The sequence below is a fragment of the Sinohyriopsis cumingii genome, chromosome 7 (genome assembly GCF_028554795.1).
Source record: "Sinohyriopsis cumingii isolate HCF-2022 chromosome 7, ASM2855479v2, whole genome shotgun sequence".
In the NCBI taxonomy this organism is placed as follows: Eukaryota; Metazoa; Mollusca; class Bivalvia; order Unionida; family Unionidae; genus Sinohyriopsis; species Sinohyriopsis cumingii.
The window spans coordinates 78553278-78578822 of record NC_142967.1 but is presented as its reverse complement, the minus strand read 5'-3'; the positions used below and the strand labels follow the sequence as shown (position 1 = coordinate 78578822).

The following is a 25545-nucleotide window of genomic DNA, read 5'->3' as shown; positions in this document are numbered from 1 at the left end:
AGCTAAAGTCATGTTGATAAATAGTCCTTGCTGGCAAAATGTATCTAACTACCTGCCCATATTCAAAAGCTATTATAAGCATATCAAAGAAGCAATTTATGTTCATGTTTGCAGTGTTTGCCTTATCTGTAGCATATAATTTATGTTCATGTTTGCAGTGTTTGCCTTATCTGTAGCATATAATTTATGTTCATGTTTGCAGTGTTTGCCTTATCTGTAGCATATAATTTATGTTCATGTTTGCAGTGTTTGCCTTATCTGTAGCATAACAATATGAAGCTGCCGTTTGAATTCCTTCGCCCTCTCCCCCTCCCCCAATTTTGTTTTCTTCACCAGAGTAGCATCCTAAATATACTTAAGGAAACACAAATGCTAAAAGTTTCAGTTTGTTAGTTTGGATTAAAAAAATGTCAAGATAACTAGATTTGTAAGAAGCAATTTCACAAGAATGGGTCTAAAGTCAGAATCTGTCAAAATTGTCATTTTCCTCCCCCATAATGGAATTAATTTAACAAAATAAACCCAGAGAGTGGTGGACGTAAACACTCACTTTCCCACTTCCTACAACTATACGCTGATGAGAAACTGGCAATGCTTTTATCGTTGTGCATGATCTTCTTCGTGGAGTTTATAAACATTTCAAATAAATTTATCTTTGTACTTGTTCTTAGCAATTTTGATCCTTTACATTAAGTTATTATACCAATTCTTTTCATAACTGAACTTTGCAAACACAAACACTGACAGCTATGATCTGCCTCTATACCACTCTGTCGGTATGGGTGGATTAGGCCAATCCTTATGTAACTTTCCGGAGTATGCAAAGGAAAGATCCGAAGAATGTCCCGGTTGAATTGGCTCGTAACTTATTGATGTTGTTGTTGTTGTAGGGTTTAACACCATTTTCAGCACACGATAGGCTATACATTGCGGCCAGTATTAATGGTGAAGAACCCAGGAAAACCGCAGAAAGAACTATCGACCCACGAAAACTCGTAACTTGTACTTTCCCAGAAGAAATGGGAAGGCGACGGAAAAACTCGAGCAATGTTCCAATCTGGCTTAGATATATAAACTCATCACTTTATTTGTATGGTGTTTTATTTATTTTGTTGTTGTTTTTGTTTCCTATTTGATTTGGCAATGACAGATGGTATCTCTTTTCTGACAGATATGGGTGACTCTGAAAAGGACTGTTTGGTAAACATCCACACAAAGAATAGTTGAGTTTCCATCATGACCTGCAACTGCCCTAATTCTTTCTTTACACCAATATATAGTATGTTGAACAGTAAACAAATAGGTTTATGATCCTTCCTAATTCCCATTACATATCATGGTATGGTTTTGTTTTTGCACATGTGGGTGATTGTAAGACTGTATTGGTCAGTACCAGTATGTGTTAAGTCGACCTTCCATCACATATCTTTCCCTCTACATTTTGTTTGCTGGTATAGGTCTTAAATTGTAAAAATGAATGCATGTTTCTAAAAGATACTGTCTATAATAATTTGTTTTTTTTTCTATCCCTGTACATTCATTTGCTTTAATATGTCTGTCCCCCATAGTATCATCCTAATGTTAATCTCCCATTTTCCCCCATAAATCCATCCCATTCCATCCCATACCCCACCAGTGTCATCCTAATGTTAATCTCATATTGTCCTCCATAAATTCATCCTATTCCATCCCACCCACTCCCACCAGTGTCATCCTAAAGTTAATCTCCCATTTTCCTCCATAAATCCATCCTGTTCCATCTCACCAGTGACATCCTAATGTTAATATTCCATTCCCACCACGGTGACATCCAGTTGTTATGTGAAATTTCCATTTCTTGAATCCATACTGGATCATGGCGAAGACTGGATGCCCTCCAAAGCTGCTAAGCATGATCCAGTCCTTCCACGATGACATGAAAGGCATGATGCAGTATGATGGCTCAATGTCCAATCACTTCGACATCCGTAGTGGAATGAAAAAAGGCTGCGTCCTTGCCCCCATGCTCTTCAGCATCTTCGTCACTGTCCTGCTTAAGTACGCTTTTGGGACATCCACAGAAGGGATCTACCTGCACATGCGATCTGACGGCAGACTGTTCAACCTGGCACAACTGATGGCAAAGATCAAAGTGCGAGAAGTAACCACCAGGGACATGCTCTTTGCAGACGATGTTGCTCTAGCCACCCACACAGAAGCTGAGCTACAGCGCCTGGTGGACTGCTTTGCTAAAGCATGCGATGAATTTCGGTTGACTATCAGCCTAAAGAAAATGTGATGGCTCAGGATGCGGTTCCCCCAAACATCATCATCAACAACTATGAACTGGAGGTAGTCAGTCAGTTCATGCACTTTGGCTCTAAAATCACCAACAACCTCTCACTCAATGTTGAACTCAACAAAGGGATTGGACTGGCATTAACAACTCTCTCCAGGTTGCCACAGAGAATGTGGAACAACAGCATACTGACCCTGAACACTAAGATCTCCGTGTACCGTGCCTGTGTGCTAATCACTCTCCTGTACACCAGTGAAACCTGGACCCTGTATACTTTTCACATGCGATGCCTCCGATGCATACTCGGGATCCTGCATACTCGGGATCACCTGGAGTGATCGAGTGACAAACTACAAGGTGCTTGATCGTGCCAAGATTCCCAGCATGGTCACACTCCTCCACCAATGTTGCATTAGATAGATGGGCCATGCACGTTGGATGGATGACAGACGGATCCCCAAAGACCTTTATTCGAAGCTTGCCTCTGGCAAAGGTCGATTGGACAGCCACATCTCAGTTTCAAGGATATCTGCAAGCGCAACATGAAAGTCCTTGACATCGATGTCAACACCTGGGAACAGCTTACTCTAGACATGTCCAGCTGATGACATGCTCTGATCACTGGCCTGAAAACCGGCAAGGACAAGCTACATTTACTAGACGATGAAAAGTGACCTCAGAGGAAGAAGAAGCAGCTCCAACCTACACCAGGCTCAAACTTCAAGTGCAGCAAGGACTGCCACTCCCATGTTGGGCTCCATAGCCACAGCAGACGTTGCACAAACACCAACTGGGACATCTCTCTTGGATGCACTTCCATCGTCTCTCGAGACTAACAGATGCCAACAACATAACCCATACTAAACCCTTACACTACTTTTGTCCTGTCTTTATCAGACAACAGGGTTCAAGTTCAAGATACAAAAGACAATGGATGAAAGCATCTTTAATAAAATACACCAAACCCTACCCACCCCAAAACATTTTTGCTGGTGCCTTTGGATGAGTGTATTATGCAGTGATGTGGATGATGTAAATGAATTACGGCATTTAGATCAGTATAAAAATAATGATCAATGTAGTACGGGTCAATTGCAATCTTCTGTGCTACATAATACCTGTTACCGTATTCATGCAGGTGCTGTAATAGATCTGTGACAGTTTTACCACTCTAACTAGAGACCCAATTGGACCTGACATAGCCATCATGCTGATATCTGTCTAACAGTCAAATGCAAGAAAAGTTAATCAAGACAAGAGATAGCTGCCTACCATCAAAATTTCTTAAATTCTGTTTAACTGTATCAAGGTTGCACGATTTTAGATCCATCCATATTTGACAAGAGATCTGCATCATTTTGTACAAAACTGAAAGGCTCTTATCACTGGATGATTTCTGTCAATGTTGATTAGATATTGTTAAACAGTTCTGGGCAAGAAAAGTCCATTATTTATGGTGAGCCGTCCACTGGCCACCATGATAGAGGAGCACCTCGAAAGAGATATAAAGACTCCTTGAAAAAGACCCTCACCACCTGTGGCATTGATCACTGCCTGAACAAAACAAACGGGCCAGCTTGGGGGGAAAAAAGATGGCAAAGAAAAAACCAGGAACAATTGGCAGCACATACCACAACCCAGACATTCCCCTGCAACTTCTGTGGACGGATGTGCCAGTCACATATTAGGCTCGCCAGCCCAGCATGCATGCAATAGACGTAGACATCCCCCTTCCTAAATCTTTGCAAGTGAAGTCAAGCCAACTTCAAATATTTAAAACAGTGGCCATAACAGATAGCAGGTCAGCATCATTGGTACAAATTTGAAAAGGCTTCATGCAAGGATACTCTACCTAAATTAGGAAACTTCTGTTAAGGTTTTTTGGAGAAGAAGCACTTGAATTTTTGTTGTTGTTGTTGTAATGATAGCCATATTTGACAGTGAATAGGCATAATTTTGTACAATGTTAAGAGGCCATCATGCCATAATGCTTTCCATTACATGTGGTCATATTGTGATGAACTTATTTAAATGTTTCTCATATTTGGTAATGGTGTCCATACATGATAGTGGATTGTCATAATGTTCACAACTTTTTAAAGCCATTAAGCCTTTATCCAGCTTAAATTTGGTATAATTTGTGTAGATAATTGAAGGTTGGTCTATTTTTAATAATGGCAGCCATATTTGATAGTAGACTGACATAATTTTTGCAACTTTATAGGATCTTTATGCCTGAAATATAGTCCAAAAATTGGTTTCAAACTTGTTTTCCATTTTAATAAACCTGGTGGCCATATATGATGCCTGGATGCTGCTTGTGAAATCAAGTTAAAATCTGTTTAGTGGTTTTGGAGAAGAAAATGAAAATAGCACAGGCAACTGAAGTGCCTTGTCAAAGGACATGACACACTAGCTGATCCCACTGTAGAATTTTAACCCCGACTTTGACTTGCAAGTCCAGCATGCTAATCACAGAGCCACCACAGGTCCTGCCTCCATAAGTCACCTCTTACATCATGCAGGATGGCACATTGGGCACATTTACATTACCTAGCCTTTGGGGTAGGGCGATTTTTAAGAATATGATTTTATGAAAGAGAGAGGATAAGGCATTCTTATTATAGCTACCAATAGTCCTGTACAGCACACATCATCTTACATCAGTAAAACAACATCTTTATTTTACATGCATGTGTTCACTTAATAAATTGAATTTAAAAAGCTGTACATAATCAATTCAAGGCAGACATCTTGTCTGGATGAAAAGTAAATTGAAAACTGTTCCAATATTCTTGAGATTATTTAAGCAAAACACTGAAGCTTCAAATCAGAAAATCTGCCATTATGTAACTGTAATTAGAATGAATGTTAACACGTGGAACTAACAGAATTTCTTAACTTTTATTTCCCCCAAGTAGCACACTAAGTTTCAACAATGTAGATACACTCCAAGTACAATACCCTGAATTTTTTTTATTAAACTGACATAAAAAATAAACCTACCATAAAAATAAGATGTTCATTATAAAATGTTTTGTCCTCAGAAATATGCTTACCTCCAGTATAAGCTGCTTAATATATATATATATATATATATATATATATATATATATATATATATATATATATATATATATATACAGGGGCCCCAAGTGACCCAGTGGTCTCAAGCGCTCTAGGTTACGGATCACTCTCATCTCACCTCTGTCTGCGAAGTTTCGAGTCTCAGATTCAGCCACTGTGGGTACGTGAGAACGCCTGCTAGTAGCTTCTCGTGGGTTGGTGGTTCTTTCCAGGGGTTTCCCCTGGTTCTTCTTCCACCATTAATACTGGCCACCATGTATAGCCTATCATGTGCTGAAAAATGGCGTTAAACCCCACAACAACAACAACAAATATAATGTATACAGGTAATTAAAGATATGAGGAGAGAAACTTGTGTCTTTGTAGCTGAACAGACATTATATTAAAAATTGGACATCATTTATTAATGCTAAATTTCACAGCGTGATGGTAACAACAGGAACTGTTACATTATCATTATACGCAAATTTTAGAGGCAAAACAATGATCTCCTTAATGTCTAATGATATATTTGCTCATAGCTGTATTGATAAAAAAAATGGTTAGATTAGACACAGATTGAAGTGGACTAGTGGAAAAACCTTCCACCAGGAAGCTGGAGTTATTTCCTTTTAACCACAAAATACAATATAAACTGATGCATTATCTACAGATTAAAGTGGTTCCCAACCTTTTCCTAAGACAAAGACCATTTCTTAACTTGAAAATATTTAATGTGGACACGCTTATACTTGTACTTTTTTAAATAACGCTGCAGCACTATGGGGGTCTGCAGCCCACATGTTGGGAACCACTGACCTTCAGGATGAGATTTCGTTTCCCATAATAACTATACAAAGTACTCGAGTAGAATTAATTCAATTTACAATGCTGGTAGTAATGACTTTGAAATAAACTATGCTGCTGCCTCCATTGCAATATCTAAATCACCAAGGAATTTTTTCTTCACAGCTGCATTGTCTGGGTTTAGATTTATAAGTCTGTTACTAGCTTCTGCAAGTTCTGTAATAGACACTCGCCCGTGTTGCTGGATGAATTTGGTAACTGCTTCATATTCTGCCATAGTAATATAAATAAATTTCCCTCTATCGTCTATAACTCCTGTCAGCCTGCCTTCTTTCTGTAAATCCTGTACTCGGTCAATAGCTTCCTGAAAGGGAGATTTGTACAAAAATTTATATCTATTCTTGTTCACTTTTATCTGTGGCCATGCTGGATATAAGAGAATCAAATGGTTGTTGCAGTTGTTAGTGTAGTGATGAAAGTAGTGAAATTTGGAACTCTAACTTTCAAAGGTATTCATGAAAATGAATTAGTTCATAAAAGAACTTTACAATCTGTTCCAGTCTGTATGGTAAAAATAGCTACTTTTATGTATAAAAAAAAAAGACTAATTAGTCAAAAAGCCTCATTTGCCTTTCCCTATTTATGATATGTTGTAAGAAGACTTAAAATATTCAATCAATTAATCTATCTGTGTGTTGCTATTTTCTGTTAACGACCTACAAAAATTTTAAAAATATTTTATATTGAAATCTTAAATCTACTGTAAACTGATCATTAATTTAGGAGTAAACATGTACCTTGTACATGAAACTCTTAAGTATTCAGGGATCTGAATTAGGTAGTTTCCTTTTTTTCATGGAACCAAATAACCTGGTGGGTACCTTACCTGTGTTTTCAATCTGAAATGGCCAGCCAGGTCTTCCAACATAACTACTTTCATTTCCTGGAGAGAAAAAAAAACCATGATAGTTTTTACCAGTTTACATGGATATCCATGTGCCGATGACTTGTCTCAATTTGAGGTACAATAGATATCACTATGCCCAAGGACTGTTTAAATCTGGCATGGGTAGCCATATACCTGAGGCATGTCCAAATCATACACTGATATTCCTGTGTCCGAGAGCTGTCTAAATCTTACATAACATGGATATTCCTATGCATAAGGACTGTCTAAATCTTATTTTGATAGCCACATGCCTGAGGTATGTTCAAATCTTACGTGGATATCTCTATGCCTGAGGCCTCTTTAAATCTTACATGACATGGATAACCTAATGCCCAAGGCTTATCTAAATCATACACCAATGGCCATGTCTGTGGACTGTCTAAATCTTATTTACAAGGATAGCCATATGTCCCTGGACTATCTAAATCTCACATGGATATCCCAGTGCCTGAGACCTGTCAAAATCATATACTGATACCATTATGACCCAAAGCCTGTCAAAATCTTACATGACATGGATATTCATATCTCTGAGGCCTGTCAAAATCTTATACTGATACTCCTATGTCGCAAAGCCTGTCTAAATCTTACATGAAATGGATATTCCTATGTTTGAAGCCTGTCTAAATCATACATGACTTGGACAGCCCTCTGCCTAAGGCCTTGTCTAAACTTTACACGGATCTATAAGTGTAAGGACTGTATAAATCTTATATGGATATCCCTAAAATATGCAATACTGGTCCTGATAAGCTTCCTTTGTTATACAGGTGTGATAGTTAGTGAAATTCCTATCATCAATGTCATAAATGTAGCTTGAATATGCTTGAGAAAAAACATCCATTAAACACAAAATTTAACCTTAAGCAGTGAACCATAGAATATCTTAGCCCTAATTACCTGACATGAAGTAGTGCTTACCAAGATGCATCCTTTCACTAAAATGCATGATTCTAGATAGGACAGTATGTACAGTGCATGCAGAAAACCTGTATGAGCTAAATGCAAAACCTGAATCTAAACCAGTAAATGTGATTTTTATTGTATGGATGTGGCACTAAGAGAGATGTATACAATCATCTAGTTTCATGATTCAAGCATGAACAATAAAAACAAAATAATAAATTTATTTCTGAAGTGTGATATATGGGTCACTGCAACCTAGTTTTAGTATAAAGGTTAATACTCATCATGATGCATCCTCTCACCAGGTTTCATGATTCCAAGTATACCAGTATAATGGAGGCCAAAAAAAACTACCAGGTCATGAGTATATGCAAAAACTGAACACAATCCAGTAAAATGTGAAATATGGGTCACAGCAACAACTGCCTGTTCCACAGTCAGTGGACATTGGGAAGGTATGTACTCTGGTCAATATTCACCCTTCAGCATTTATGTGAGAGTCAGGTATTATGTACATTATTTTTGTACATTTTTTTCATGACTGTCAACTGTAATAATTGTTTATAGCTACATTTTGTATACAGGTATAGGCTCTATTTTAAGTCATTAATAGTGCAGATTGGCTATCCCATTGGACAGGTCGGTCAGGTGGGTTCTTAGAAGAATTAAGTTATTTCCCATTGGATGGGTTAGGTCACGTGTTTTTTTTTTTAACAATGTGGGTTATTTGCAAAATGTCATGTAGCTAATAGCAAAATGCATTTTCACCCCTGATGCTTGTATATAAGCATGTGGAGCTGGATGATTTAGTCAGTCTCATTTCTTATTTTGTTGCTGAAATATCAGTCTTGAGATTTAATTAATATTATGTTTAGATATTTTTGAGAGGAAACATTTGTTTAGAATATTCATTGGAACTACAAAGCATTCATTGGACTTATATATTATTCTGGGACTATTGTGAATTGTTCAAAGGAGTTCTGGACAATGCCATTTTCATACATCAGGAATGTTGGCACATCTGTGCTTTTGAGGATTTGAAACTCATTCAGAACATTCAATTCTCTTCGACTTTAACTTTTCTAGGATTTATTTTATGATTCAATTTATAGTACTGTATGTTCCTCTTACATTTTTAGTTTTGAACTTTGATAATTAAATTATTTTTGCTTCTTTTTGTTACTTAGTTTATGATCAAATTTGTTAACAAAACTGAGTTAAATGCAAAGGTTAACAAAACAAATGGCCTGTGATATACAGGTCAGAGTGACCTACTTTTCATGCTTGTCTACAGCTCTCCCTCACGATGTAAGTATGTACCAAGCTATGTGACTCCATAGGCAATACCTCAGAAAATGAGATAAATACCAATGTTACCACGAATCAATGAATAATAAAATATAGGCCTTAGTAACCAAACTCCCAATGAGTGTACTACTCCATTATGATGCAACTAAATACCAACTGATGTAACATTACGAGTACTAAAGTATTAGTAAATTACCTAAATGTAAACCCAAACCCGAGCGTTGATGCCACGTGAATGGACAGATATCATCAATCCATAAACCAGAGCCCCTTTACAATTAGAATGAAAAAGGTATTGGGGTCAGAAGGCACTTATCTTTAATTATATATGATTGGTGGCAGCACGTAATTATGACTGTTTATGCATTTAATGCTAGCCAGACTAGTCCCTTCGTCCTCACATCTACTCTTTACTTTGGTCTGAGAAGCATGAAAGTACTCTGTCATGAGACGAACTAACCTGATGAAATGTCTTCTATGTTTCCATACTGGCAAATCACTCAACAATAACAATCAGAAAACATAATGTGTATTGGGGATATTAAGTTTGATAAAAAATTTATACTCTATTGCATAATGATTTTAATGAGGAAGATGATTCACACTGGATTTATACTTACTTTTATATAGTCAATGAACTCCTGAAGCAAAGACTGTGACTGAAAACGAAGGAAAAGAATATCATTATGATTACAACTTATGTCTTAAGAAAAACATAAAAAGAACAAATATAATTACCAAGTCAAATGTAACTAGAGGCATACCGATTCAATGATACCTACTTGCATCACAATATTTTCTTCCATGACATGCTACATCATTTGCTGAACTAATGCTGGTATATCCCATATTTTATTACATACCCATTTAAACTTAAACGACTTATCTGGTGTTTGATACAGATTTCATATCACAAACCTAAAATTGCCACATTGCATATCCAGCCCGTAAATATCCTTTAAAACTTGAAATATTCAATAATAGTCCATTTATAAAATATTGGGAATGATCTACTGCTATACATTTTAAAATATTCAAAAACAACACGTTTGTAATTTCAAAAAATGCAGCCATATTGCATGAAAATGGCCACTTAGGATGCTCAGAACAATGGGGGAGTACTAAAAGTAGTCTTATGTATATTTGATTCAATTTAATTGTTAGTTTTAAATTTTTATTCTATTACATGTTATAGTAATGTAATTTTGTTTACTGGAATTTGACATTTTCCAGAAATCTGTTTGACCTAACTGTTTTGTCATAAACACCTAAATAAAAGAACTTTGTATCTTTATGTGTTGACCTAGTTCCTGACCTTGATTAAAAATTAACAGATGAAGGAAACAACTTTTTATTATTTTCCTAGTGTGGATTTATAGGATTTATAGGGTGGAATCAAGGCTGTACTGGGTGCACGTGACTTTACACATGTGAATAGCCTCTATTTAGAAATTCTGGTTTAAATGGAATTGCGCAGTAATCAGATTAAATAGCGATGTTTTGAGAATTTAGTCAGTTGAGCATTTTACCTTTGACACTGTTGTGACCAGTTGGAGTTAAATTTTTATTCGAATTATTTTGGATTCTAAGAGATTAATTCTTTTCCCTAGGAATATTAAGTGTTCATACAGAATTCTTGGACAAAGACATTTATTGAAATTTTATTCTGAATTCAAACACCGGATTATTTTCTGTGGTTCAACAAAGAACTGTTGACACTTCAGTGCTATACAGGCTACAGCATATGTCATCACCTTCCATTTTTGATTTTTGTCGGGACTCAAACTCAAATTCATTAGCACATTTTATTACTAGGACTAATAATTTAAAATTCTTGGATATTCTTGGATTATGTTTGGATTTGATTCTTAAAACTGTAAGTTCTTTTTTCCATTTTTACCTTGTTTTTTTAGGGAAATAAATTATTTGTTAAATTTTACAAAGCTTCTTGTCTTCACTCTTTTCTTGTTGTGTTTATTAAGAGCCTAAATGTAACAGTAGCAATGATCAGTTCATGGGCTTTTTTTGGTATCTATACCACCAAGACATTAGAGTTAATTGAGGCTGACAACATTGAATTTCAAATGAATTTGCTATTGCCACAAAGTGTTGAATCCTGGATACAATGACCTCATAACAAAAAGGTTTAAGAAACCGAAGAACAAAAACTTCTGAACCTTTCACCATTGATCTCATTCCAGCTACAACAATGATGGGACAGCGAAGAGACATTCCACAATGTAAATCATCTACAATTCCAAATTTACACAAAATCCATTTTAGCTTCAGAGTGTGAAAATATGGTTTGCAGAATTTTTCTTTTTGAAAGTTTAAATGGAGGAATTTGTCTATTATTATTACTGAGGAATTGAATCTGTTTAATAGATCTGAAAATGACAAACATTTGTAACGTAAATGCAGACATATCACAAAGACGGGCAGTGGTTTTAACTGTGATGTAAATGTTAAAGATTTATATATCTTTACAATATTGTTAGGATTCTTCTATCACTGAGGCACATGCAGGGAAGTGTATGTTCGTTACATTTTAATTTCTTGCAACTATTCAAGTAAAAATAAAGAGAAGAAAACTGACAATATTGTTTAGAATTGTATTGTTAAAAATATCCAAATGAATATCAAAATTCTAGTCCACATGTTTAGAATGAGACATAATCTTTGTTTTCCTAAAAATATATGCTTAAATTAACGCTTTAAGTTCAATGCAGCAGTAACCTCTTATAATAAATGAAAACAACAATAAAGAGTTTGGAATTGCTGTAAATTAATGAGCTTTGTGAATAAAATTAAATGTATTTAATTACTGTAAGCATAGTGTGTGTGTATTCAGTAATTAGGGTGTACTGATCTAAAACCTATGTTCCATTTGTGAAGGAAACAATCCACTTGCCTATGACTGCAGTTAAAATCTATTCATATGTTCTATGCAACATTGTAAAAAATTCAAAGCTAACGAGTATATTACCATGTCTCCAAAGCAGACAGACTGATAATGTAACTGCACAGTATATATCTAGGCCTAGCCCCAGTTATGTACATAAGGGCTCTTCAGAGGGTTATACAATATCTTTCATAAAATATTAAATGCCTTATTATTATTTTTTTTAATATACATTAAAAAATATACATTAAAAAATGGAAAAAAATGTGTGAATAAAAAGGGGATATGTAATAAATACAAAACCATATAAGTGTTTTGTTTTAAGTCTGGGAAAGAACTTATTTGATACAGCATCGGCACCTATGTCTTGGGATGATGGTCTGGACACATTCCTATGCCATATCAAACTTGTTCTTTCAGCACGCTTGTAACAATAATATATGTAGTTTTGTCTAAGCATCACAAGGCTTCAACAGCTAAATAATAATAATAATCAGGCCTATATCGTAATATGAACTGTATCATCAACCTTGTATCACATGAACATGTACTGTATCACCTGCTAACTGCACATGTTGTGGCATATATTGTATCACAATACCAGTATTATGTTATTAGGTTATATGTATTGTGTTATTAGGTTATATGTATTGTGTTATTAGGTTATACGTATTGTGTTATTAGGTTATATGTATTGTGTTGTAACCAAGCAGATGATCTTAGGGAAATAGACTGTGGTGTGCTCAGTGGTTAGTGTGCTGGACCCATGGCTGAATGAATGTGAGTTCAAATCCTTCCACTGGATCAGCTTGGGTTGACTACTACGGTGTATCCTTGGGCAAGGCACTTTATTCCAATTGCCTTGGCACCTAACAACCTAATTGTTCTGCTGTGCCATTAGACACAATGCCAAACCAAAAGCTTTGCCAAATAACTGAAGAATAAACAATGTAGTCAGATCAATTAATATGTTTCTGCATATGCTTATCATTTTCTAACTGCCAAACTTTAAGCCTGTAATTAAATACAAGTGCATTTCTTACAGCAAACAGAGAATGGTCAGAAAATGAAATAACGAAACTGCAAATGAACTGATGAACAGTTTTCTAACTCCAAATTCTCATCCTTGAAAAAAATAGGTTGTAAGGCTTTTCCTTAGTTTTCCTACACCTGATCTTTAATCATGCTACACTTCTCGTGGGTTGGTGGTTCTTCCCGGGGTTTTCCAGGGTTCTTTCTCCACCAGTTATACTGGCCACCATGTATAGCCTATCTTGTGCTGAAAAATGGCGTTAAACCCTACAAAAACAACAACATAATCATGCTACAATCTTTCCCTTAAGACCCTGAGAACTTGCAAGATAGCTACAAAATTCTGATTCTGCCAAATTCTACCAGCAGAAACTTCAGACTTTTATATAGCCTTTCACAGATTTAAACAATCAGAGTTTGGTCACGTTATCAAATCAATGATATACAATATTTAACAATGGCTAAAACACTAATCATACCCTTCCCCCATTTCAAAACACTGCTATGATCTTTCTGATCTCTCTTATTTTTAATGGCTATTAATTTCCATTTCTTCTTCTCCAAGAGATGATGCATGCAAGACCCTTGTAATGCAGTTTAAGACTTATCTTAAATCTTGACACTTACGTCTACATCTCCCTCTGCCTGGTTTTGTCCTTCTTCCTCAACTATAAAACTTTCCTTAAGCTTCAAATATTCTTCATATTCTCTTTTCTCCTCCTCTTCTTTCCTTTTTTTGTCCTCTTCTGCCTGTACAATTAAAATTCAGATGTTTAGTCTTAACAGTGTCCAATATTACTTGTACCTCCAAAGCTCTAATCTTAACAGAAATCAATGTTACTTGTACCTCCAAAGCTCTAATCTTAACAGAAATCAATGTTACTTGTACCTCCAAAGCTCTAATCTTAACAGAAATCAATGTTACTTGTACCTCCAAAGCTCTAATCTTAACGGTGACCAATATTACTTGTACCTCCAAAGCTCTAATCTTAACAGAAATCAATGTTACTTGTACCTCCAAAGCTCTAATCTTAACAGAAATCAATGTTACTTGTACCTCCAAAGCTCTAATCTTAACAGTGACCAATATTACTTGTACCTCCAAAGCTCTAATCTTAACAGAGACCAATGTTACTTGTACCTCCAAAGCTCTAATCTTAACAGTGACCAATGTTATTTGTACCTCCAAAGCTTTAATCTTAACAGAGACCAATATTACTTGTACCTCCAAAGCTTTAATCTTAACAGAGACCAATATTACTTGTACCTCCAAAGCTCTAATCTTAACAGTGACCAATATTACTTGTACCTCCAAAGCTCTAATCTTAACAGAGACCAATGTTACCTGTACCTCCAAAGCTCTAATCTTAACAGAGACCAATGTTACTTGTACCTCCAAAGCTCTAATCTTAACAGAGACCAATATTACTTGTACCTCCAAAGCTCTAATCTTAACAGTGACCAGTGTTACTTGTACCTCCAAAGCTCTAATCTTAACAGTGACCAATATTACTTGTACCTCCAAAACTCTAATCTTAACAGTGACAAATGTTACCAGTACCCCTGTTACTCTAATCCTAATAGTAACAAATGTTACCTGTACTCAGTTTTGCGCTGAGCTTAACAGTAACAAATATTACCTGTACTCACTTTTGCTCCAATCTTAACAGGAACAAATGTTACCTGTATCTTTATTGTTCTGATTTTAAGTGGCAAATGTTACCTGTAATCAGTTTTACTAATCTTAACAGTGACACATGTTAACTGTACTCACTTTTGCTCTGATGTTAACAGTGACAAATGTCAAATGTACTCAGTCTTGCTGATCTTAACAGTGACAAATGTCAACTGTACTCAGTCTTGTTGATCTTAACAGTGACAAATATTACCTTTACTCAGTCTTGCTGATCTTAACAATGACAAATGTTACCTGTACTCACTTTTGCTCTGATCTTCAAGTTCATCTGCTGGGAACCCACTTCAAAACACATCTACATATTTACAGTATCAATGTTTACTAAATCTTCATATTTATTGCTTGGGCAACACACAAAAATGGAACTTTCCAAGTTAGCAAAATCAAACAAATATTTTCTGAATTACTTTATATACGTGCTATATGTTGGGTCTAACTGCCAACAACATAGACCCTGATCTGCTCTCACATAATTGATGTCTGTTGTTCTACTGATTACTCATAGCAAACTGCATAGACCCAGATCTACAGGATCATTATGGGATGGCAGATCTGAGTAGAGTTGTTATCCAATCAAGATGAAGTGCTTCTATTTGCAATGCTCAGAAAGCAGTCCCTCTAATGATTATTTGATGAAGGCTTATCAGAAAGCAGTCCCTCTAATGATTATTTGATGAGGGCTTATCAGAAAGCAGTCCCTCTAATGATTATTTTTGATGTAGGCTTCTCAGAAAGCAGCCCCCCCTATGATTATTTGATGAGGGCTTCTCAGAAAGCAGTCCCTCTAACGATTATTTGATGAGGGCTTATCAGAAAGCAGTCCCTCTAATGATTATTTGATGAAGGATTATCAGAAGGCAGTTCCTCTAATGATTATTTGATGTAGGCTTATCAGAAAGCAGTCCCTCCAATGATTATTTGATGTAGGCTTATCAGAAAGCAGTCCCTCCAATGATTATTTTTGATGTAGGCTTATCAGAAAGCAGTCCCTCTAATGATTATTTTTGATGTAGGCTTATCAGAAAGCAGTCCCTCTAATGATTATTTGATGAGGGCTTATCAGAAAAAGTGTTTAATGTGAAACTTTTGACAAAACATTTAATGCAACACCAAAAAGGAAAATAATCAAAGGGTGTATGACCAGTACAGCTAAAAACAATTCAACTGCCAATGAAGAATTTTGTTAACAATTACCAAAATACTGACAGTAAATTAGTAGTTTATACTATACAAGTTTCTGGATTAAAGCAAAGGTAATAAACACAGGTCAAATAACAGGTTTTAAGAAAAGTAGACAAAAGCAATTTCCAAGTTTAGTCTTTCTCCACTTGCAAAGAAATAAAATTCGAAAAAAATTGAAACATTCTACCCTGGTATTGACAAAAATACTCACTCTAAGTGCCTCCTCTGCCTTTAACTTTGCTTCCTCCTTCTTCCTTCTCTCCTCCCTCTCCTTTTCTCTTTGCTTCTGCTCCTCCCTCTCCTGCATTTCTATCTGTAAACAAAATAAGTTTAATCTTAGCTTTCTTACTGTATGTGGCATGTAAATCTACAGTGCAAATCATTTATAAAAGCCACAATTTACCTTAATTCTGAATACAGCAAATATGCTGCTTTAACCCATTTTATCCTGTTTACCAATTTCAACTGCAGTGTCTGATTCCTGAGAAGCCATTCTAAATACATTTTTGTGTTAAAATTTAGCATCATACAGCAGCAGAAATTGTGATGACCTTAACCATGTTTACTAACAATGTTGTATCATTGTTATTTCTTTTTTAAAGTATATAAAACTATGAATCTCTGAAAGGTAATACAATCTGCAACACAGTGATATATGTTTTGTTATCATTTACCAATGTACATGCTCAACTGTATTTTGAAATATGACTTGAAAAAAAAAAAAACAAATTAAAAAACTTACCATGATGTTCAGTGAATCTTTTGTTCATGAAGATGAATGAAATGCTTCTAATAATTTGTGAATAAAATAAAGATAATTCTGTTTCTAGTATTTTGGTCCAAATTTGAAGTTTCAAGCACTATTAGTTCAAAAGTTAATACTTTTACTAAAATTCGATGATAAAACACCTGGAACAGGTTGTTTACTTCACATTCTAGAACATGTACTTCAGCGTGCAGTTTCTCATGAAAACTTGTCACAAATTAATCCTAGAAATCTTTCAGTAAGATATAGGTAATTAATCAGTACAATTTTTGTCCAAATTTTGAAGTCCACATCATCACTATGTCGGTAATAACAATATTACTTTAATGGTGAATAAAAATATCCACATCACACTGCAAAAACATACTTCATTTTTAAAACAGCCCTACATCAGTTGTCTAAACATCAGCTTTTAAGCGTTTATACACCTAGGAATGTGTTTTCCCTGGCATTCAGTATGAACAGGTACATTGCATTCCCTGCAACCAAATTTTGTCACCCCTCTTCTCTCTCCAGGTTGAGCAGCCAGTGAACATTCATGACAGGTTATTTTTTTTTTGTCAAACATTTTTTCAATGGTATGTTGTACTGTTCCTCTGGTAGGCTCTGGAACAAGTGCTGCAGCCTTTCCAGCTCGAGTGTCACAACCAGAGATGCAACTAAGTCCTCCAGAAAGCTATGAAATGTTGACCACATACTTTTGACTTTCTCTGGATTTGTGTCCCATGCAATCACATGCACTGCATGCCGAAGTTTCCATTAGGTAAAAGAAAATTTGACGCCACCATTTTTTTGACCGGTGATGAAGATAGTACCCAACCATCTGGTCACAGAGATCTACTCCCTTCATGTTTTGCTTGAAATCCGACAGCATTTTGGGAACTACAACCTGTTGCTGAACAGCCAAACCAGAACATCCATTTACAAAGCCATGTGATGACGGGTCATGAAAATTTGACAAGACACAAACAGCTTTTGTATCTTGCCAAACACAAAATGTAAGTTCATCCTTCTGTGTAACTTTGTATTCATGTTTCTTCAGTTTCAGCTGTTTTGGCAGCAACTCTTTTGGCATCCCCTTCCTGCTGTTACAGACCATTCCACAGGCCATCATCCCTCTAGTATACAAGTCTCTCAATAAATCTGTGCTTGTGTAAAAGTTCTCAAAATAAACTGTCAGATTTTTTCCAAACATGTGTGAGCAGAGATCCATTACCACTATGTAGGCCAGCCCCTTTTCTTGCCCATCTTCTTTGTTGGTGTATACCTGGAATCTGTGCATGTATCCAGTTGAGCCGTTGGCCATATTCCATAGTTTCACCTCCCATTTTGTTGGTTTTGCTGGGAGATACTGTCTAAAAGAGAGTCTTCCTTTGAATTTTATCACGATTTCAATAGCTGCATTTGTTTTGGGTATTTGATGAAAATCTCTGGTCTAAATAATCCAGGTACCATCTCATTTTCTTTAATTTAGCTGGTCTTCCTTCTGGCTGAGGATCTGCAGCATGTTCTTCATAGACATGGAGATGCAAGTATCTCCAAATCAGATCCAATCTGTCACGAGACATGATTTTATTGAATGATGTGACAAATATATGCTTATTTTGTTGCCAATAATTATGTCTTGATGGAAGATGAAATATTCCCATGACAAAACATAAGCCTATAAAGGCCTTCATTGTGGGAATATCCACTGGCATCCATCTTGGTGACTTTTGTTGTGGGGGGTGGTCTACGCTCCTGTTCAGCGTAATGGTTTGTTTCATCAACAAATTTTTTCCAGTTTAAATCATCCCAAAGTAACTCTTTTAAGTAATGTTGTGCATCTGCTTATTCTGGTTGAACAGTTGGCCCTTCTATCAATTTAAATCATGGCTGCAACCGAGGTGAAACATCAACTCGGACCCATTCCTCTTGAAAGCCTTCAAAGTCAGCTTCATTCTCCGAATCACTATCGAAAAGTGCATGAAGTCATGCATCATCTCTTTCATCAACTAATGATTCAATTCTAACCCATCATTTAAGTCAATATTATCATCAGAATCATCCAAATGGTCAACTTTAGTGTTGCTACCCTCGCTATCAACATCCATGTTTACTTCTGAGTTGTCGTCCATCATTTTATCGATCAATTTTCAAGCCAACAATTTCTTTTCCAACCACATTTTTTTTAAAAATTTCATGGTGCAGGCACATCCAAAAGGTAAATATCAGTGTGTGAATGGCATGTATGATACAAACAGACCAGGCACATCCAAAAGTAAATATCAGTATGTGCAAGGCATGTATGATGCAAACAGACCAGGCACATCCAAAAGGTAAATATCAGTATGCAAATGGCATGTATAAAACAAACAGACCAGGCACATCCAAAAAGTAAATCTCAGTATGCAAATGGCCTGTATAATACAAACAGACCAGGCACATCCAAAAAGTAAATATCAGTATGCGAATGGCATGTATGATGCAAACAGACCAGGCACATCCAAAAAGTAAATATCAGTATGCGAATGGCATGTATAATACAAACAGACCAGGCACATCCAAAAAGTAAATATCCTCCACATAATTTGTGTGGGATTGATTGCTGTATTATGCATATCATCCATGATTCCACATAATTTGTGTGGGATTGATTGCTGTATTATGCATATCATCCATGATTCCACATAATTTGTGTGGGATTGATTGCTGTATTATGCATATCATCCACGACTCCACATAATTTGTGTGGGATTGATTGCTGTATTATGCATATCATCCACGACTCCACATAATTTGTGTGGGATTGCTTGCTGCATTATGCATATCATCCATGATTCCACATAATCTGTGTGGGATTGCTTGCTGCATTATGTATATTATCCACGACTCCACACAATTTGTGTGGGATTGATTGCTGTATTATGCATATCATCCATGATTCCACATAATTTGTGTGGGATTGCTTGCTGCATTATGTATATCATCCACGACTCCACATAATTTGTGTGGGATTGCTTGCTGCATTATGCATATCATCCATGACTCCACATAATTTGTGTGGGATTGATTGCTGTATTATGCATATAATCCATGATTCCACATAATTTGTGTGGGATTGCTTGCTGCATTATGCATATCATCCACGACTCCACATAATTTGTGTGGGATTGATTGCTGCATTATGCATATCATCCATGATTCCACATAATTTGTGTGGGATTGCTTGCTGCATTATGCATATCATCCACGACTCCACATAATTTGTGTGGGATTGATTGCTGCATTATGCATATCATCCATGACTCCACATAATTTGTGTGGGATTCCTTGCTGCATTATGCATATCACCCACAACTCCACATAATTTGTGTGGGATTGCTTGCTGTAGCCTTGAGGGGATCAGATGTAATTGTCAATGTAGATGCATACCTGTAAATTTCTTGAGATAAAAAGAGGAATCATACAATTAACTCACAGAATAGGTCATCAGTTTTATTCATATCATGATTTATCAATAACATTTTGTCACGAAAAGAGACTGAATTTACTTAGTAAACAACCTTTCACAATGTTTTATCTCATTAACAATGTCATTTCCAGACATGCCAACCCCTGGCGAGGAAAAAGTGTAATCCAAGTGGACAAAAACAGTAATCTGAGCAGAAAAAGAGTAATCCACATGTAACATAAAATTCAATGAGCATATGTACAAAATAATTTATCCCTCTGGTCTTTTAACATCAATTACTGCTTCCAATTTTCATATAAAGCACTTTGAGCTTTAAAATGCAAGTCATACTGCATTTCAAAACACTTTGTACCAGCTGCGATTATGAATGTTTTGCACACCAGTAGAGAACCAAATGCTGGGTTACTGAGCCTGGATCTGAATTCAGTTTTATTTTTGTTAACAATACTGAACAATCTCTCATAGCCAGCATTAGAATGGTAAAGAACCAATATTCTTTTCATAACCTGACAAAGAACAGGAAATGTATATCTTCCAGTTAATGGATCTTTTAGCCAGGAAATAAGGTGCCATTGAACATCAACTCTATCCATATGAAGTACATTGTCAGGTAGAATGCCAACTTGATACTTCAGGGGTTCTCCTTCTAATTTATCAGCAGCCTTTCCTGCACCAAGGTGCATCATATGACAGGAACAACCTGATATGTACACTGATGGAGACATTTTTCAAAATACAGAATGCAACTCCTTTATGAATTCCAGTCATCACTGACGTATTATTAGCTGAAAACCCCATACAGTTCTGCCAGCTTATGTTTATTCAGAGCATTATCAAGTAAATAAAAAATGTTTTCTCCAGTGGAATCTACTGTTAATTCTGGTAATGAAAGAAGAGTACTCTGATTTTGCCATTTTCAATGTCAAAATCTCTTACAATGACTGGGTACAACTTTTTGACATCATAATTACTGCTCCTGTCTGTTGCAATACTAAACGGCGCAATTTTCATGGCTTCTGCGATTTTAAGCAAATTATCTTCTGCTGAACACCAAACAATATTAGATGATTTTGTTCTTGCACATGCATATTTTCTGCAATTTCGGAATCTGGAAACATCTGTTTGAACAAAGGACCAATGTAGTCTTCTACTGCTAGGAGCAGTCTGTGTTCTATTAAGAACTCAGCAAATAATGCCTCGGCACTTATTAGTTCTGCTTTAAAAAAGAAGTTATAAGTTACATTAGTATTGGAGTTTGTAAAATGAGCTAATTCAAGGTTTCTTTGTTTTACCATCATGACCAATATTAAAATTCTTTCCACACAGCCTGCAGTGGGCGTGAAGCTGCCCTAGAATTGAACGCTGTATTGTATAATTCATGTATTCATCTTTGACTCGGTTTTTCGTCTTTTTCTAATTCATCTGTGAAATTATTAGAAAAACATTTTTGCTCTAACACACGCATCTACTAGAATAAATATGACTTGACTTTTAGTGTCAAATACCTACAGATTGGTTCTGTATCAGATACGAATTAGAACAAAGAATCTGCAAGCAAAGATAACAAATTAGAAAACCAGTCTGTTCTCTCCTAGCTAAGCCATACAGCTGCTATAAAACCAAGGTCAAACATTTGAAAGTAAAACCATGTTTCTTGGAAATAGGGCAGCTGCTATAAATAGAACATAATATTGTTAGGAAAGTGCATGCAAGGCAATGTACAAGCGTACTCTTATGTCGTAGTTACGTAGAAGCCGTCTTGTCTAGAATATGGTCTAAAAGATTAATGGGATGTTAGTAAAAATAAGAAAACAAATTATTAATGTTTCTGGGAGGGGGACATACCGAAAACGCGTAATCTAAATATGCTTACGTGTAAGGCATAATTTAGTGAAAAAAAAGCGTAATGATTACGCTAAAAACGTAATGGTTGGCATGCATGCATTTCCCATAGTGTGGAACATGCTAGTTATTTTGACCTGAGCATCTTCAATGACATAACTAACTACAGTTGATCTTTTATTGCACATGATTTCAAAGTCTGTCATTTACATCTTGTAGTCAATGTAATGGTCAGTCTCATTTTCTCATGCAGACATGATTTCTCATACAGACATGATAATACAAATATTTACTGTAAAGCAAGATTTCAAAATATGAAATAAATGTTGAATTTTTTAAAATTATCCTTTATATTTTATTTGTAATAGATACATGTATACAAGACTCGCCAACTTTCACGTCCTAGCTTAACCATATTGAATTTTTGAGCCCCGAATGTGGCTTGGCAGTGACTGTTTTGATACTTATCACCGATCTTAAGGTGACTAAGTCATAAATGTTAATGGTATAACTCGTGTGATTCAATGACAGCTAAGTCTGGGAACAAAAGGCACTCATCTCTAACAATCAGACACATGGAAATCATTCATCCACAAACAGTGTTTATAATTTATTGCTTTGTAATTATTACATGAGACAACTACATACAGAATAGACAAATAAATAAATGAATAAAAATAAACATTTTCCTATTATTCTTAAAAGTCAGCTTGTCAAAAATTATTTAGATGCGTGTCACTGATTTCGAGGACATCTTGAGTAGACACAACACTCCTCAGTAGAAATGAAGGAATTAATCAATAATTGGAATATTTCAGTGAGGGACTATGTTTTATCTTGCTTTTTTATTGCACAGATACTTACAGATTAATGATTAATTCATCTCTAAGTGGAGACATAAATAAAGAACGATATAATATTATATTAAAATAAGATTAAAATGAAGTTCTGTTTTTTTAGGTCTTTTTACCTAAACATCTCTCTCACAGAAACTCTTATCTACCTATCTACTGGTATACATGTATATGTCTGACTTCGCTCTTCTAACAAGATCTGCATCCAAACCATTCCTCATCCGTATATCTAAATCTACTATGTAGATATATATTTTCTGATAACTTTAAATATCAACATATGGTTAAAAGGTGCAAAGCAATGATAAAACACTACTCAAAAGTTCTATTTAAACAAAATGCATGATCTTTTAAAGATCCTTTATTTTATTTTACCGCATTTATTCTATTTAGCTGTGACAGTTTGTTGACATATTTTTGAGCAAAATCAAATCCCTCACAGGCAAGTTCACTTTTTTTGTAAAGCCCTGCATAAAGACATTTTTTATATGACTCCTGATCCACACTACATCCTTTAGCAGCTTGCCATAGTGTAATATCTTTTCACACCAGTGTGAATGACAATGAATATAAATTCTGATATTGTGGGCAACAAGACTATTTTTCACAGACGTAATAATCATGTACACAAATACCCATAATGCAATGCACGTGCAACTTGCACCACCATTTTGCTTCCCTAACAAACCACTGTCAAGATCAGTCATGACATATATTCAAAATAAAAAAAACACTTTAACCTGTGATAAGGATGTTTACTTCATCAAACTTATACTATACCTGAAATTAAGTGCCTCTAAAGGACAAAATATAAAAGAAAGCTGGAGTTCCCTGGCTTATGTAAAAAAACAGAATAGTGAAATTGAAATGCAATCATGCATCTTACTATGAAACAGAAATACAGTTATTTCTGACAAGCAGACAACATTGTGATTTGTTTTTAAAAAATTTTTGTATGATGTCCCAAAGATTGTCATCTTGAATGAGTACTTCCAGACAGTGATCTTCAGGATAAAATATCAGTTATGGAATGAAAATTTCATAGCAGAACTTTTATGTACAAATACTTTTCACAAAAGCATATGCATGTGCCAAAGACAACTGACAAATCAGTTCTAATTAGTACAGTCAAATATTGTTTTCAGTATATTAAAATGAAGCATGTCCCTAGCAAAACACGACTTTGTGTCTAGTACCAAAACTGAGTATTCTCAAAATGCTTTTCTAAACATGCAATTAAATGTAATGACTGGCTTTTTAATTTTAACAATAATCAAATGATTGATTTCAGCCCATGAAAACTGAAAAACATTAACATATTTCTACTTGTTTGTGTATCCATTTGCTTATGCATCTGTTGATTCATGGACCTAATTGTTTATGAAAGAATAACAAAGATTGTTGAAATTTCATTGTTTCATTTGAAGAAAAAATGGTAATGGTGACAAATTCAGTCTTGTGCAGTGGACATGCAAAACAGAATGAGACATATTAGAAGATCCTGACAAAATGAGACATGCTTCATAATTATGTGAGAAGAACAATGTTGTTACAAGTCAGTTTGCGTGGCTAGGGAAGCAAAATGGCAGAATATGGAGGTGCAAACTTTTTATGACATCATGTGAAAACAACGGATTCAGAATTTTGACATTACGACTACCGTGTGAGTGGGTAATCAAATTTGAGGCAATTAAGCAGGTTTAAAGTTGCTCCCTTGAAAATTACTTCAACATGGCATAGTTTACATTTTTCCTTGTGTGTTTCTTGTATAAAATGGTGCCAGATAGGACAATGGTGTTCGACAGTCAGAATCACTGATTGATCAGTCTGGTTGTAGGTGCTAGTTCTTACAATGAATTTTAACAACTATCTGAAGACCAATTTTCTATCAAAATATCTGAGTGAATATATTGATATGAATGATCAGTTATTATGTTAAATCTCTAGCACAATGTATACATGTACCTCCCTGAGTCGCTTCCTCTCTGCTTTTTCTTCCAATTTTCTTCTCTTCTTGGCCCCGATTTTCCCTTCTATATCATCTAATCCTGGGATATCATCCTCTTCTTCCGAGTCCAACTCTTCATCTAAATGAAAATCATTATTTAATTGGAATAAATTACTAAGGGAATTATGTCTTACCTACAATATTTCCAATACAGGTAACGATTTACTCTCTCAAATGGAAAAACAAATTTGATGTTTCTTTTCCTCTTAATTAATGCCCTAATGAGGAGAACTTACCATTGAAAATCTATCAATTTACATGAAATGAATATATAGAGTATCATGTAAAGAGAATTCTGAAGGAGGTTTAAAAATGATTCATATAAACATGTTTGTACATTTATTGAAACTCACTTGGGTGAGAAGACTTGTCACCTATAAACCTATATGGAAAGAGATTTTAACAACTTCCATGCCAAATAAAGATATATGTTTCATTTTTGGCATACAGGTTTTGTGACAAAGGTGAAAAATAATTTGAATGCATTCTAGACTC

The 25545-nt window shown here is 35.4% G+C and overlaps 1 protein-coding gene across 1 annotated transcript in view; it reads right to left on the bottom strand.

Moving 5' to 3' along the window:
* Positions 1-5168: 5168 nt before the first annotated feature.
* LOC149795585 (DDRGK domain-containing protein 1-like) overlaps positions 5169-25545 on the bottom strand; it is a 37449-nt gene continuing 17072 nt past the window's right edge. The window contains exons 3-8 of the mRNA XM_089965421.1: positions 25008-25129; positions 16338-16439; positions 13876-13998; positions 9935-9973; positions 7038-7094; positions 5169-6515 (exon numbers count right to left, since the gene is read on the bottom strand). Coding sequence (XP_089821547.1) covers positions 6261-6515; positions 7038-7094; positions 9935-9973; positions 13876-13998; positions 16338-16439; positions 25008-25129 — 698 coding nt within the window. The 3' untranslated portion in view covers positions 5169-6260. The remainder of the gene's footprint in view (positions 6516-7037; positions 7095-9934; positions 9974-13875; positions 13999-16337; positions 16440-25007; positions 25130-25545) is intronic.